Source organism: Camarhynchus parvulus, chromosome Z, assembly GCF_901933205.1.
Source record: "Camarhynchus parvulus chromosome Z, STF_HiC, whole genome shotgun sequence".
NCBI lineage: Eukaryota > Metazoa > Chordata > Aves > Passeriformes > Thraupidae > Camarhynchus > Camarhynchus parvulus.
The window spans coordinates 33,824,324-33,840,603 of NC_044601.1; the positions used below are offsets into that span (position 1 = coordinate 33,824,324).

A 16,280-nucleotide genomic window follows, 5' to 3' on the forward strand; every position below is an offset into this window, starting at 1 on the left:
GCAAATCAGTTGCCATCTTTGCATTGATCAGTCAGGAATACTGCAAGCCTTACTATGTTGTGTTCAGCTGTCTTTGTGATATACATAAAACAAGTACAGGGTAATTTTTCCATCTGACCTTCCTTCAGTCTGATCTTGTCTCTATTTTTGTTAATGCAGATCAGGTAGTGTGACTCAAAGGGGTCTGAATGCACGTCTTCTAAGTATGTTTATGGGTTTTTGTCTACTTATTCGTCTGTTTATTTTGACAGTGGCTTGTATGCACATGTTTTTGTGTATTTATTTGCACGCCTGCATGTACTTGTCAAAATACCTTGCAGAGTTTGCTTCCAAAATGCTGGACCTGGTTCTCAAACTTGTGCAATTACTTTGTTTTAAAAGACTTGTGGCAAATATAGGTAAGTGAAGGAACAAGTGCAATCCAAGAGTATTTTAGTATTGAGAGGTCTAAACTAACAAGTTGATGAAAAAATGAAATTTCTTTAACAAAAAATCACAGAGATACCTTTGAATAGTCATACCATTTATAGCATATTTAATTACAAAAGCATCTCATATGAAATAAATAATGGGGCAAAATTAATCTATTAAAGCATCGTGGACTAAAACAAAATGTCACAGAAAGAAAACAGGAAAATATTGATCATTGCTGTTTATTGGCATAAGTTAAATTATTCCAGCTGATAATCTCAAGTGCTGCTAAAGAATTTAATCTCCAAGAAAATGAATTATCCTCTCAGATAATTAAAAATAGACTTAATGGCCTAACTTCCTTCATCAGAGCATGAAAATGTAGTTGTATATGTTTTAAGTACTCAGGCACAAGTATATGTAAAAAAAGGAATTTATTTGTAGTAAGGTACAAGGATTGTCTAATCTTGCACTGATAGATGACAGTTTGAGAGTATGATCTTTAGCTTGAAAGCTCCATGTTCCAGGATCTCTTTAGATGAGACAATTTTTCAAAAAACATAGATTTGCAGATTTCTAAAAAATTCTAGGAAATGAATCTTGAGATAACCCTTCTCAAAAACTGTGTGCTATAATAATGCAAGTTCAAACAATTTAATGTATAAGAGCCAGTTGATGTTCTAGCTAATTTTATTCAATGTTGTGATGATTTCATAACATTTGATAGAAATAAATTAAGTAACAGTGGATATGTGAAAACAAACTAGATATTCCTTCAGCCTGTAAACATTTTATGACATACATATTTCTATGGAAAATCTTAACTGAAATTCTACATATTACAGTTACTGATCCAGTCATTCTCTATTTAAGAGATTATCTATGCTGCAAAAATAAAATTCCCAAACAGGAAAAATTGTGGCCTCACTTGATTTTTGCACCAGTTTCATCCCAAATAGATTGTATTATGCTATGAAGATAGAAAAACTGATATAAAACAGATATAAGAGCTGATATAACAACAATGCTACAATAGCATCATGATCGTCATTATCAGGCTCATGATGTAAAGAGCACAATTCCCCAGACTTTCAAAAGTCCAGTGTATGGCTAAATACTTGACCTACATGCAAAGATACATGGGTTATGCCAGTCATGAGGGAGTTTCTGCAAAGGCAAAATCCAAGTATCTGACAAGAGCTTTAGCTTCAGTAGACTTTAGCATATGCAAGTTATGCCCACTTTTGGAAGCAAATCTAGAAGATTCACCCAAGTTTTTTCTCACTCCTAGTGATAGATGCTGTTGAATTTCAACACCTTTCATAATGGTACTCCCTTTTTTCCACAGAGATGCAGGGGAGAAATCTTGGTCAAAAAGTCTGATGTTGTCTTAATATTAGCTAACCTTCATGTCATTCCTTTCTTGAATAACCCTGTTAAAGCCATTTCCCACCATGGGTTATTAGTATATTGTATTAGCATTTTCCACCTTTTTACTACTATAATAAATGAAAATACTAAATCACATCTATCCCTGAGGTGTTTATTAAGAAATTTGGTTGCTGGTGTTCTTTTCAGCTTTCCCTGTTATAAGTTGCCTTTTTTGTTCTGATGAGACTTAGTTCTCTCCCTTTTAAATAACTTTGTCCTGTTAACCAATACCAGATAAATGTCCTTTACCACACTTCCTTTCTCATTAACGTTATTTTTTACTTTGATTGTACCTAAAGCGGACCGATTAAGATAGAAGACAAAAAAAAGCACAACAACACATAATAAATTGAGTGTATTACAGTGATCAGGTTAAACATAAAACTATATGTTGAATGAAATGTGACACTTAAATAAAACAAAATGTTTATGGAACAAATCTGTGACATAGAACAGCATAATCACAACAACCTACTTTAGGCATAGGATAAATCAAATGGAAAAATAAAAATTGCACATTGCCTTTTAATGGTGAGTTGCACTTTCTCCCAGAGCTCAAGCCTAATTATAATACATTTTCCAACTGTTTCTTTTTCCTTACAGTACTTGGGCTGTATAGAAGTCTTACGGTCAATGAGATCTCTTGACTTCAGTACTAGAATGCAGGTTGCAAGGTAAGATTTCGTAAACTACGTTTTTTAAAGTAACTTCTGAATTATGTCCCCAGAGTGAAAAGGTCAGAAAGATGGCAAAACACATGGTAAAGGATTTTTGAACACCATAAGTCCACTTTCAAATTTTGCTTTTATGTGTAAATCCCTTATGTGGTATTAATACAGTTTCAGCAGGACTTAAAAGCTATTTTCTCTGTGGATTTTTGATATGCCAGGAGCTACTTTAGAAAATTTTTGCCCGTTTGTTATGCCAAGTAAGGCACTTATCTGGGTACCAATTTAATGGCATTTAAGCCAGTGAGAATTAGAATATGCTTTAAATCTATGATCTCAAGATTAATCTAGGGAGCTGGTTTGGAGCCCATGTTTATTGGTTTTATAGTAATTTCTTATGAAAAGTTTTCAGATTATAAACTATCTGCACAAAGAATATAAACGAAAATATATCACAATGATACCAGAGACAAAAAAGAAAAAGAAGAATGATTTCTTTTTCAGACTGCATGTAAGAAACAATAAACTTGTATTAGGTTCTTATGACAGTTCCTCTAAATGTGTCGTGGTATTTTTGTAAGAGCAGTATATAAGTACAAGACTAAAGAAGTAAAAATGCCCATGATTTTTTTTCCTATGAAGAATATTTTCTGAGAACTACCGGAATGGTGTTTTGCAGGTATTTTCACTTGAAAAGCTGAGTCATTGATTTCAGCGGAATGCAACATTGATGTCTTCTAGTAACTGGAGACCACTTTTTCAAATTCTGGAATTGAAATTATAAAATAAATCCTTTTCAAAGAAACACATATAAAGTGATATGACTGGATACAGTGCTTGTATTTCAACCCTTTGGGGCATCTTACAGTTGACAATAAATAAATCTGTCATACATCATACCATAAACAGTTAAATATTTCTTTTATTAAATGAGAAAAATAACTTGGTTTTAGGCTTGGATGCTAATCATATGGTCTATATGCATTGACTTTGAGTTACACCTGCATACAGCAGCTTTGAATTAGGTCTTGTAAGTCCTCACAAAAAGATAACTGTTAATTTGTCAAGATACTGCACTGATGAGAGGCATAGAAGCCAAAGGACAGGTAAATGACAGAATCCTGTTTTCAAACAATGGAATTTTACTACTGTACTTTTAAAAACATACCATGTACATTTCTGACGTATTTCAGCAGTGACCTTTGAAAATTATTTCATATCTTAGCAGACTTGTAGTTCTAATGCAGGTGGTACATTTATGTTTACCTCATGGAAATTCAGTGATACTGGCTTATGAAACAGTTGCTATAATTATTTGGCTTGTTTTCTGTATCTGGAAGTCAATTCATCTTAATTTTTCTGCAGTTTCCTTCACTGTATGCCTTCATTGTAATAGTGTTGTACTTTTCTTACTTTCTAGCTTAAAGGCACTACTCTGACATGAATACATAAGCATATTTGGTGATCTGAAGCAATATGGTCTATGTAAACAAAATATCTTTGCCTTGTGGTTCCTGCAATAAAAAAGTTGATTGGCTTCTACTGTGAAAAAAACTTGGAATTGTATTTTTTTTCTGTTGAAGTTATAGCATATATCACTGCATGAAATCATTTTGTTATTCCACTTTCCTCTAATTATAACTAGAATATTTTTTTTTCAAGCAGGAAGCCATATCTTTCTGGCTCACTTTTTATTTTGCATTTACGGTTTTCTATTTATCATTAAACAATGAAATCCCATCATTTTTGTAATGTAGTTCCTGATCTAAAATTTTTAGGTTTTTAGGCAGCTTTCGAGTTGGGACCTAGGATTTTAATCTGCATTTCATTAATTCATCTGGCTCTAGAAATCCCCTTGTCATGTCCTAGATTTTCAGTGCTCACATGCTTTGCTATGTAGCATTTCACATAAAAGCCTCTTTTTTATTAACAAAATATTAAGGAATTGCCAGAATTCACACATGCTAGTTAATTTTCTGGTGTGTTTTAAGAAACATAACATAGGCTTCAAGGTATGTACTGAATTAATAAGACTGATGTTCTGATATTACAGGCACCAATTCCCTCTTAAGAAGGCACCTGGTACCAAATCGTCTGTGCAACCCTTTGATTACAAATAAAATAAAAGCACCTGAAAGTTACATTTATGTCTACTACATCATACATATATTTTTAGGTATGTCCATTGCTGATTTCTCTGCAGCTTGCCATCAGTCAAAAAAGCCTGTCCTGGTAGCCTGATGTCTCCTGATGTGGTGTGGCCAAGGCTTAGGTCTTTAGTGTTAGCTGTGACTGCAACAGCCAAGGAGCCAGGGTCCATAGCTGAAGTAAAAGCTTCTCTATGTAAACCCCTCTGTGCTATTTCCTCTCTCCAGAGAAACAGATGTCACAGCAGCTGCGATCCCTTTCTGACCCACAACTTTATAGATTGATCCTACTGCATGCATCACACCTGTTGGATCTGTTGATTTTTCAAGACCTTTCAAAACCAGTTATAGAAGAAAGTGATCTGTCTTGGACTGATATGACTTCCAGCATTAGGCAGTATTTACTAAGTATGATTAAAAAAACTAGAAAAAAATGAATCAAGTTACTCGATTTATTGTGAAAACCTGGGTGCTTTTCTTCCTAATAAGTAGGCATCATGTTTGACGCATGGAAAGCACTTACTCCCTTTCTAGCACTGCATCACGTGCCTGTCCCTGCCTCTTTTGTTAACCTTAGTTTTTCTCCATGTTGTAGAGCTTGAACACAGGAAGTCAGTTATTAGGAATCCTAAATTTGCCTGTTTTCTGCCTTCAAGTTATTGCATATGTCACTTTATATCTCTGTCAGCTTTGAGGATGAGCAAACCCCCAAAAGTTAAATAAGCAGCATCAATTCCCAGAAGAAAAAAATTGTGGGTCTCAGTAATGGGAAGGTAAGACATGTAGTCTCCTGCTCTGCTTGAAAACTCCTGGTGTTATTTTAGACAAACTGTTAGTCCCAGTCACAGACAACTCTGTGATTAAATGAATTAGTGCTTGTAAATGGCACTTTAATTGTTGAGTGAGCACTTAGAAATTACTTAAAAATTGGACTGAGATTTCCACTTATCTGGTGAATTAGAGGTAAAGAAATTCATGTGAAAAGGTCGTGTAGATAATTTGAATGGCTTTGAAATCACAGCTGTTATAAGGCATTAGGAAAGTATATACATCAGTGTGCATGCATGGACATATCTGACAAATGAAGAACTTTGGCTTCAATTTCACGAACTGCATCAAAGCCCCAGAGTAAATACTTTGGTCAGCAGCCTTTCCTTTCTTATTGCAGTCCTGTAAAATATTGACTTGTGCCATCTAATGCTGTCTTACCTATCCTATCCTGTAACTTGTATATGTTTTGCCTTTTCATTTTTTGTACAATATAATGTTAAATCTTGCAGCAATACATTTATCTTCATGTGAGAGCAGTGAGCAAACACTTTCACTTGGCATACTCTTCATCAGATCTTAATAACCTTGGTGGCACCTTGCAGTGATATTACTGCCCTAATTTTGAGTTGAAGGAAAAATGAACAGTTATGTAAAATTTCTGACAGTTTTTTGCCTTTATCATTACACATATTCTCAAGTCTGAAGATTCTCTCCTTACAGGGCAAATAGAAGAACTAGAGTAGTATTAATCAGTTGTATTGTATTTATTCTTTCCTTTAATGAATGTAATGTCATGTGAATCTTTGAGCAAATAAGAGGATGCACCAGACAACGGTCAGTCATTACACATAATGATAAATGAAAGCCAGCTGAATTCACGTGTTACATCTCTGATTACCCAGTGATAATTCTTGTAACACATGTGAAGTCAAGATGACTTTCTTGGGCAGCAAGACAAAAGCATTTAATTTTCAATGAAGTGGAGGTACAGCAGACAAGACTACTGAGCTTACCATGGGTGGCAAGTAGTTGAAGTTCATCTGAAACCTACCATCATCGTCATAGAAAGGGGCCACTCTTTAGCTTCTGTGACCAGGCTCTTTATACCTTCAGGCGTTTTGTAAAAAAAAATGTTAACAATCAGGTAAAATTCTTTTGCAATATGTGCAGTGTTTGCAGTTCATGTAATATGTTTGTTTGCTTATTGTTAAAGCTATAGTAGAATAATGCATCCTCACTTTTGTATTGTGTGCATGAGTGACTTATGCACTGGTTTGAATTAGATGTTGCATGCACTGTTTGTTTTACATCTGAGTCTGAACTACAAGGATGCATGTTGACTAGCATTTAATTGAACAAAATCCATTTACTGCATGCAGCATTATGAAGTCACACCTCCCCATGCTGAGTAAAATGTTAAATTGCACGTTGTTTTAATAGCAGTAGGTCAGAGGACGGAAATACCTCATATCAGCAGTGGACCCAAATCCAAACTCTGATCTCAGTAACTACGTTAACTCTATTGGGATGAACAGCTTGGAAAGTATTCCTTTCCAAATTTGAGACCTGAACTTTATTCATAAAATTATTAGACCAAATCCATTTATGCCAATATCCCTGGAGAAGAGATGATAGAAATCCAAATGTTAGAGTTGTATTTGAGTCCAATGCTAGACAATATGAAACAGTTTAGTTGATGTGGTGTTTCACCTGTATCTGTGTTGTTTGCAGAAATGGACAGCAAGCATCACTGAAAGAAAGGGTGGAAGACATTGAAAAGCAAGAATGTGTCTCCTGTGATTCTTGAAGGGTGATAGGTAATCTGTTATCTGCAGTGAATTCTGCATTCAGTGTCCTCCTTAACATGCTGTCATGCTTAAAGGTGAGTGTGTTTTATCTCTGTCTTCTTCCACAAGAACTCTGAGGGGTAGCATTAGGAGATGGCAGAACACATAGACCATTTGCAGTTGCAGGAGGAGGTGGGCAGAGCTACTTCAGAGTCAAAGCTGTGGGAAGCATGAGCTGCTAGCTGCTGCTTGGTTCACCAGGAAGCAGGAGTCTCAAAAGTGGACAGAGACATCCTTATAATTCATACAGCATACCTCTGAGTGGGACAATGACAGCTATAGTGCCTGATAGATTGAGAATAATTTACAATTGCTAGTTAAGCTGTTATTAGCACAGACATGTCGTAGAATATGTTTTTGTATGCCTAAGACTGGCATCTTTCCTTTTCAATGCGGTATTATTTGGAAATTGTTACCTAATATTTGGAATAATTTTACTAAAACATGATAATGCAAAGCCAGAATGACAGCAATTAACTGAGCTCCCCCAGTCCATGTGCCTTTTTAAGAAAACAAAGAGCCTCTTGGAGGATGGGGAAGGTAGAAAGTTGGAAGCCAAATAGTCAGGGAAGCAGTTACGGATATCACTGTATCCTGAATTTTCAGAAAGATGGTGACTCCACATGGGTCTGCAGAAGCATGACCTGAAGCAGAGTGGTCTTAACACATTTTAAATGCAAATTGCAGTACAAAGTTAACAACTGACAGAAATCTGGAAACGAAAACACTCTCAAGTTCTGCTAACAGCACCTGGCAGCTTGATTACACAAATAATTGATGGCATGAGGAATTTGTGTGTTGTTCACATGACATGTCCAGTCACACCAGACAATTCGTCAACGCTGAACAGTCCTTTTTGGCAAACACAGCCCAGATACTTATAAAGTGTCATCTGTCTTACATAGAACTTTTGTAAGATACCTCTCCAAAGTCCTGCTTTGGACATGAAGTCAGGTATTAGAGAAAAATATTGTTAGACTAAATGTTTTCACATTACTTCTGTGAAGTTTCCTATGTCTGCCTTTGAAATATCTGCTAATATCTACTCTTTGAGAGAAAATACTTTAGTAAATGAACTGAGGCTCGGCCCAGTTTGGAGATTACTATGATCCTGATTAAGCAACAGAAAACAATTTTAATGTCTCTCTCCATTTCTCTGACCAGGACTATGATAAGTAGCTAGAGACCAGGCTGAGTGGAAAAAAGCCTGAAGGTCATAAAAGATGTTAAGGGATTGGGATACTTAGCAGATGTAAACCTTAAAGTACCTTTTTTTAGATGCATTTGTTGTCATTGACTATATTCTTGACAGTTAGAGGGCTGTCTGTAGGGAAGGTTTTGTAGCTGTACATTCAAAACCAAGGTTTCATATACCCTTACTTTATGTTCGTCGAAGCTCTGTAGGCATGCAGAGTTAAGAGCGATAGTTAAGGTATGACAGTAGGATAAACAAGTTTCACTCTATATTTCTTAAAATAAGACCATTGTTCAGAACTGTTGTGTTAGAAGAAATCATCAAGATCAGGTAGATTTCTATGTTGCTGATGAATGAGACTGGGTTTTCTGAAATTTACTTGCATGTTATGGAAGAAGGTATAAATTTTAAAGAAGTTGTATCAAATATTCCTTAAAAAGTTAGGTCATCTGTAAATACTGAGAACAGAGCACTGAACATACCAATGGATAAAGCGTTTCTTTGCCAATGAAACCAAAAGAGTCCTTCAAACTGCATTGGTTTCTCTTAGGAGATTGATGGAAGTCTCACACTGAAGATGCAGGAACATAAGAGTAGCTATCATTAGATAGATTGCATACTACATATCTAATGACATGTGGTATTCAAAGCCAACCACAATAAAATTTATTCATTAAAGCAAAAATTAAGTTGGCCAGCTTCCTTTTATTTTCTGCTTTTAGATTTTCTACATGTGAGAAAACTCCATGTGAAGAAACAGAATGGGCAGCTGACAAAAAGAAAAAGAAGAGTCGTCTCCATGCTCTACAAGTGGCACCAGCTTGCACAATACATCTGCTTGATGTCACCTTATTCCACAAAAGTTTACTTCCAGGTTTCCCATGAAGACAGACTTCACTTTGGTCAGGATGGTAACAAGTGGCATCGTTTGGTCTCTGCTCCAGTTTCTGTGGGGGTTTCCCCTCAGGGATGCTGCTGCGTGGTACTCTGGATGCGTGGCAGTAGGTGCATCTTCACCACAGTTAGCCTCCCCTTTCTTTCCATACTGTTGATTCATTCTCCTTAGCTACTTCTTTAGCCTTGCATCCTCCAGACATGGTCAATCTGCTGTCAAACACTGATTTAGTCTTTGGAGGTTGTCAATGTCCCCTGTGCTACTTCAGACAGCGCATGTTCATTTTGCCTGTTTTGCAGATGAACAAAAAGTATTTCAATTATTAAACAGACTTCTCAAAATGTATTTTTGGTCTCTGTTTCTTTTTTTAAATTATTTTCTCAGAAGCAAGTTATTTTTAAATTTAATACAGACTTTGTTTCTCCTCAGCAAATACTGCTACAATGTTTGGTAATGATTAAAATTGACAGGAACTTAGTACTGTTAAGAAATAACTGTGAACCTTCTGAACAGTTCTTCCATTTAAAAAGTCAGTCTTTTGCTGCCTGTTTCTCAGCCTGTGAAGTCCTAAGCTTTTGAGATGGGGAGAAGTAAACTTGGGAACTACAGGACACTAGAATATCTTAAAAATAGAGTATTAATAGGTTTTAAATATTTTGAAACAAAACATTTCATACTAAAATGTAGTCACATTTTCTTATCTCATTATTTGAGATGGTTTTACTTTTTTCAAATATGCTGAGAAAATCTGTGTTTTTTCTATGTGTATGTAATTTCCCTCAAATATGAGTTCCAGAAGTCTGGGATTTAATCAATTAAATAATTAAGAACAGGAACAGCACAATCAAAAAATGGAGAGTATTTTCATGTGATGATGTTTCATAGAGGAACACATTTGAACTTCCAGAGTGGACTACTTTGTATAACAAGAGTAAAATATCACTAAAGCTATGAACGATACTAGGGCATTAGCCTTTTTAATGGAACTAAATGGCAATGTAAAATGTCCTTTCCTCTTTCTCAGATGTCAAGCCACTTTAAAGCAGTATAGGTCAATCTCAGAAAATGAATATTGGTGATTTTTTACTGAATGCACTTGAATGCTGAAATTATATTCAAAATACGCAACATGTTTTGTGCCAAGAAAATGACTCCACAGTATGACCATCTGCAAAGCAGAAAATACTCTTGGGCAGATTTGGAACTCAGCATGTGGTCCTTACTGCAGACAGCACAATAACTAATTTTACAAGAGATCAGCATAACTCTACACTGATTTTTATCTGAGCCTAGCTAATGAAGCAGGATGCGGCTTAGAAAGGTGTAATATCTGTCTATGTCAAATAATTTTCCTATTAGAACGGAAACAAATGTAATCACATCCAGCTTTCCCAAATTGTGCAATATCTAGCCATGCAGATATATACGGAACTTTTGGTTTTGCCTTCCTTAGGCAAGGGTTTCCATGCACAAGTTAGGTGATGGCACTCTCAGCCTAGTGGCAATACCTGTTCCTGGGCTTGATTTGTATATCAGGTGTTTGTGCTGCTGAGGCATTTTCAAATTTGATTTGCTGAAAAAAAGTGGTTACATCTACCCTGTCCTTCCTAGCAGTGCAAGCTGAAAAGAAGTTTTTAGGCCATCCTTTCAACATCACTAGGCAATCTGGCTATCTGACTGGGGAACTGTCACAGAATCATAGAATGGTTTGGGTTGGAGGGGACTGTAAAGACCATTCAGTTCCAATCCCCTGCCATGGGCAGGGATACCTGTCACTGGACCAGCTTGCTCGCAGCCCCATGCAACCTGGTCCTGAACGCTTCCAGGGCTGGGGCACCCACAGTTTCTCTGGAAAACCTGTTCCAGTGCCTCACCTCCCTCACAGTGGAGAATTTCCTCCTAATATCTTGTCTCAACCTACCATTTCAGTTTGAAGCCATTCCCATCATCTTATCACTAAATGCTCTTGTAAAAAGTCTCTCTTCACCTTTCTTGTAGGCTCTCTTCAGCTGCTGGAAGGTGGCTGTTAGTTCATCCTAAAGCCTTCACTTCTCAAGGCTGAGGAATCCCAGTTCTCTCAACCTCTTATCATAGAAAAGGTGCTCCATTCCTCTAAGCATTTGGGTGGCCCTTGGATAAAATGCATATTCAGTGCAGTGACAGATGTTTAGTCGTCCTTATTCTTCTTATTTTCTTCAAATACTGCTTTTAGACTCCTTAACTCCCACGCAGGAAAAGTACTGTGCCTTCTGTTGCAGGCATGCAAAGAGTTGCTGCCAGGACACTCTGACCTTGATTACACAGAATTGCTCTATGAATATGTTTTCTGAAGTTCCCAGCATTTTCACTAAAAGCATTGTTAACTTGAACCCTGCAGTTGCTTGAATAGATTTAGTATTCATAGAGGTTCAAAACCCAAAGACTCCCAGTCTTCCCACAGCCTTTGGGAACACTGAGTTCTGTAAAACCAAGATATTTTACCAAAAGGAAGACGGATAGCAGGAAACTGTATAGTGCTCTCTTATGGAGTGAGAGGACGTGTAGCCCAGTTGTTTTTTTTTGTTTTGTTTTGTTTTTTGTTTAGGGGGGGAGTTTTGGTTGGGTTGGGGTTTTTATTGATTGGTTGGTTGGTTGGTTGGTTTTCTTTGTTTATTAGGGTTTTTTTTAAAGTCTTCTCTGCTCTGCCAAGACAGAGCATGCAAGGAGTAGTCAAGGCTGCCTTGTGAATCCTTGCCCTGAGTTTCAGCTTTTTCACCTAGTTATTTCCACTCCTATCTCAAGTGGCAGTTTCGATCAACAAGGTCCTTGAATCAGATGAATCTGTTGAGTAACACAATTAATGCCTGGTTATCAGGAGCTAGCAGATAGGAGAGGTACTCCTACAAGACCTGCCCTAGAAAAACAACAAGATTGCACACGGTTTTTTTGGGTGCGGTGGCCTGAAAATCGCCTTGTCTTTCTCTAAGTTCTGTGCTGCCACTACAGAGAGAAGATGATGGGGGCAAATAGGAAGAGAAAGGAAATGATAGACTAATTTATCCCTCAAGCACTTATCTCAGAAATCCAAGTCCTTTCTGTGAGAGGCAAAACCTACAAGGTATCTCAGTGTACCAGCTGAACCACTGGAATAGACGAAGAGGTGACAAGTGTTGATGATCTCTGTGAGAGCAGCTTGCAGTCAAAATGCCTGGGAAACTAAGACACACACCTGGTGAAGCAAGAGGCACGGGTCTGAAAGAATGAAGTGGGCTGGAGACTGCCACTGGCCTGAACTTCCCATTCTATTACCTCCAAAGGATTTGCTTCAGCAAAAGAAAGAGATGGGAAACCACAAGTTTTAGCTCAGTAGCCAGTGAGGATGACTCTGTAAAAGATGATGTCTGCTTGTTTTTCATGAGTCAAAGAAAAGCATTTTTAGTGAATTTTTCATATGAGAGGTGTACTATTTGCTTACCCTTGTCTCAGTATTATGGTGATCACTGTCTGATGCTTGCTGTGCTTTATTTCTGAGATGCATCAGACATGTTCTTTTAAACCAACTGCTTTTTACTTGCTCTGTAAGAAAATCTAGTAATTACTTTAACTAAAACACTTGTTTGGAGTAAAAAAAAATGTGGTGAAGGTGGGAGCTAAATACAGGTGTTGAACTGTGAAATGGGTTATTGTAGCTATAATGGTCTGAATGCATATGCAAGGCAGGGTTTGTAGTGAGAGGCAATTTTATTAGATAAACAGATGTAGTAGGGGGAAAAAAGGCAAAAGTTAGGGAACAAACCACCTCTCCCCTAGACCTGAAGAAAACATAGTGTGCTTGGAAGATTTTTTAACCATCTCTCACTATAAATTTCACGCTTCTTCAGAATGGCAGGACTGTAAACCTACTTCAAGGTGTGTTCCACCCATCTCCCCAAACGAATAAAACGTGATTCTTCCGGGTGATTCCAACTTTGAACTGGGTCCAAGCTAAAGGCATGACTATATATCAGTTACTGATTACCACCTGATATAATCTGTCACGTTTGCTAAGCCATTGCAAGTTGAATGCTGATATATATGTATGGCATTGTTCTCCTGACTCACTTGTTGATCCTGTGCAGAGTTGGAATATACAGCACATAGCATAAAGTTAATATCATTTATGTCTTTATCTAGATGATGTTTCAAGGTTTTGATTATTTTGGCTGTTCTTTATCTTGTAGTTCATTGTTTCCCATTCTTTTGTTTTCTGGTTTGGTTAGTTGGTTGGTTTTGTTTTGTGTTTTGGGGGTTTTTGCTTAAAATATTTGTTATTTGCATGGTTTGGGCTCTAAATATAATCTGCTGTTAGTCTCAATACATATAAGAAATAGTTAAACAAAGTTGGGAGTCACCTTTGCTCACTCCTGTGAAACCATTCTGTCTTGCAGTGGGACAAGCCTATTAAAGCCTTGTACCTAGTGGTCAGAGGGAAGGCCTGTGTGTGTACAGGAGCAAATTCTAAAGACTGACCAGATTAACCATTCAGATAATAAGTTCCTAAATACTGAAAGGAACTGTAACATTTGTTTGGAGCAGCATGATTTCAAGAGTTTTTGTGATGTAGAGTTACTCTTCCAAGAAAGGGTATAGATTCAAATCCATGTTGGACATACATTTCTTTCAGTTAACCTGAGTGTGATGGGAAGAATGAAGCAATGTTAAAACTGAAATAAAATATTGTTTCAGGCAATGATATTCCCTGTAATATAAATGTAAGACCACTAATAAACTACTCAGACTGTATTGAAATAGTATAAATTAAAATGTTGTACATCCCATGTACTGTATAGAATGTCCATATTACCAAGGGTTCTGATACTGTCTAAATCCTGGTGGTTTTGCTCTGACTGGAAAAGTGCATAGTATAGTAGTAAGAAAAATAATGCTTTCTAACTCTCACATTAAAAGAAACATTTTTTTTAAAAGAAGGTGTTAACCAATGTACAAAAGTGAGACTGGAAGGATGGTATTATGAGCAATATTCTAATTTATAGTGAGAAAAGGTCTTTTTAATAGTGTGAGAAAACATTTTCGTTTTTAGAGGAAAGCTAACTGACCTGCTAACTATCCTCACTTGTGCACAGAAATACAGTTGAAACTGTTCTCTCCAGTGCACTTCAAGCGTAATGTAGAAACCCACACTTTCTTTTGCCATAAAGATTTTTTCTGTCTCTTCAGGGAAGCAATCAGTCGTGTTTGTGAAGCCATGCCTGGTGCCAAAAGAGCCTTCAAGAAACGAAAGGTATTTTTTTTCTTGTAGTGCAGTTGACTGTATTTTGTCTGTACAGCACAGTGGAGACCAGGCACAGCAGGCAGGTGACTTTAAGGCAGCTTTGAGAATTGCAGTTGATTAATCATTTAGAGTATTGGCTGTTTTTACTCACTGTATGTTGTCACTTGCCCTTTTGGTCAGGATCTGCTTTTGTACGCATCTGAAAATATAGGTACATCTAGGATGAAGATTGTGCCTTTATGTTCCTTCCATAGAAACCTCCTCCTTTTACTTTCTTTCTTTTGTAGATTGCAGGTGGAAGAGTTAAAACCAACAAATGGGATGCCTTTCCATAAAATGCATGAGTAAATGATGGAAATAGGTGCTGGAAGATACAGCAGAAGCCCAAAACATACATAGTTTTGAAAGTGACTAGATTTGTCCTTGAAAGATAGGTATACTGATGACATGTAAAGAGTTTGGTTATCACTGATTTCTGGAAATGGAAAGAGCATATGGGGTGATCCTTTGTTCCCTCTGCTTTTTCCATAAACACGTGTGGCTGATGCTCAGTGCCCAGTGCTGATGGTGAGTCCAGCGTGTACCTGACATCATTACTACCTTGCTTTTATTTTTATTTGTGTGCTGGGAGTTAGAGTCTTCATACAGGGAGAGGAGGAAGCCTTGGCTCAGCTCCTGCACTGATGGCTCTCAACAGTCTCTTCCAGAGACCTGCAAGCAAAGCTGGGATGTGGTGCTATTTCTAAGGGAAGAAGCATAGAAAGTAGTTAATTATAGCCCTTGTGTGTGTTCTTGGGCAGAGGAGGAGAATGTGCAGGTGAAGGAAAAGGTCTGCCTGCTTCACCAGCTGCTCCACCATCTAGGCAGAGTCTCAGCAGAAAGGAATACCATGAAATGCCATTTGTTTGCAATGGAGAATCATACGCTGGTAAAATCAGTCATATGTGACATGTGTCACAGTGTGATTGGAAATTGTGTCAGAAATTAGGCTATAGTTGCACCTCCACCAAATTTATCTCATTGGCATTTCTTGGTTCTCTGGCGTTTTATTTTAAATTTGAAAGTAAAGACAAAAGTATCTTTCTTCTTGGAAAGCAAAATGACACAAAATGTAGTTGAAAAAATAAGTTAAACAGAGTTCCAAGTGACTAGTGAAACACTTTTCTGTATTACAGGTTTTAAAAGTAACATTGCTTATAAGTTTTTGAAAAGAGCAACAGAATTTCAGATAAATGTCAAAGGCATGTGTCTTTTGCTGGTCTGTACATTCATGATGTTTCTGCCACTAGTGGCATATCAGTTTGGTTAAGGTGACATGTACTTCCTGAAGCCAAATTTTCACACTTTACCTGCATTATGGGTTGGTAATCCTTAGGCATGTCTCGGGAATCATAAAGGATTAAGGAAAGAGGAGATACAGGGATACTCAAAAGAGTTAGTTCAAAAGAGAATTTAATGAAGTACTAGCTCTGTAACATGAAAGGGTTGAAATAGTGCAGCACATGTTACATAGGAGCAGTATGTACGTAGTGTATTTTTAATCAGTTAAACAGAAGGGAAAGAAGATAACATGAAATGTATGTAAACTTGCAGGACTGCAGAAGCTCAAGTGTGTCCAGACTGCTAGGAACAAAACCATCTAAGCTTGCAGGCAGCTTAGGACA

General features: G+C 37.1%; 1 protein-coding gene across 1 annotated transcript in view; it reads left to right on the forward strand.

The window, feature by feature from the left end:
* The window catches only part of SHC3 (SHC adaptor protein 3), a 51,684-nt gene that overhangs the window by 13,717 nt on the left and 21,687 nt on the right, over positions 1-16,280 (forward strand). The window contains exons 2-3 of the mRNA XM_030968703.1: positions 2,446-2,516; positions 14,562-14,625. Coding sequence (XP_030824563.1) covers positions 2,446-2,516; positions 14,562-14,625 — 135 coding nt within the window. The remainder of the gene's footprint in view (positions 1-2,445; positions 2,517-14,561; positions 14,626-16,280) is intronic.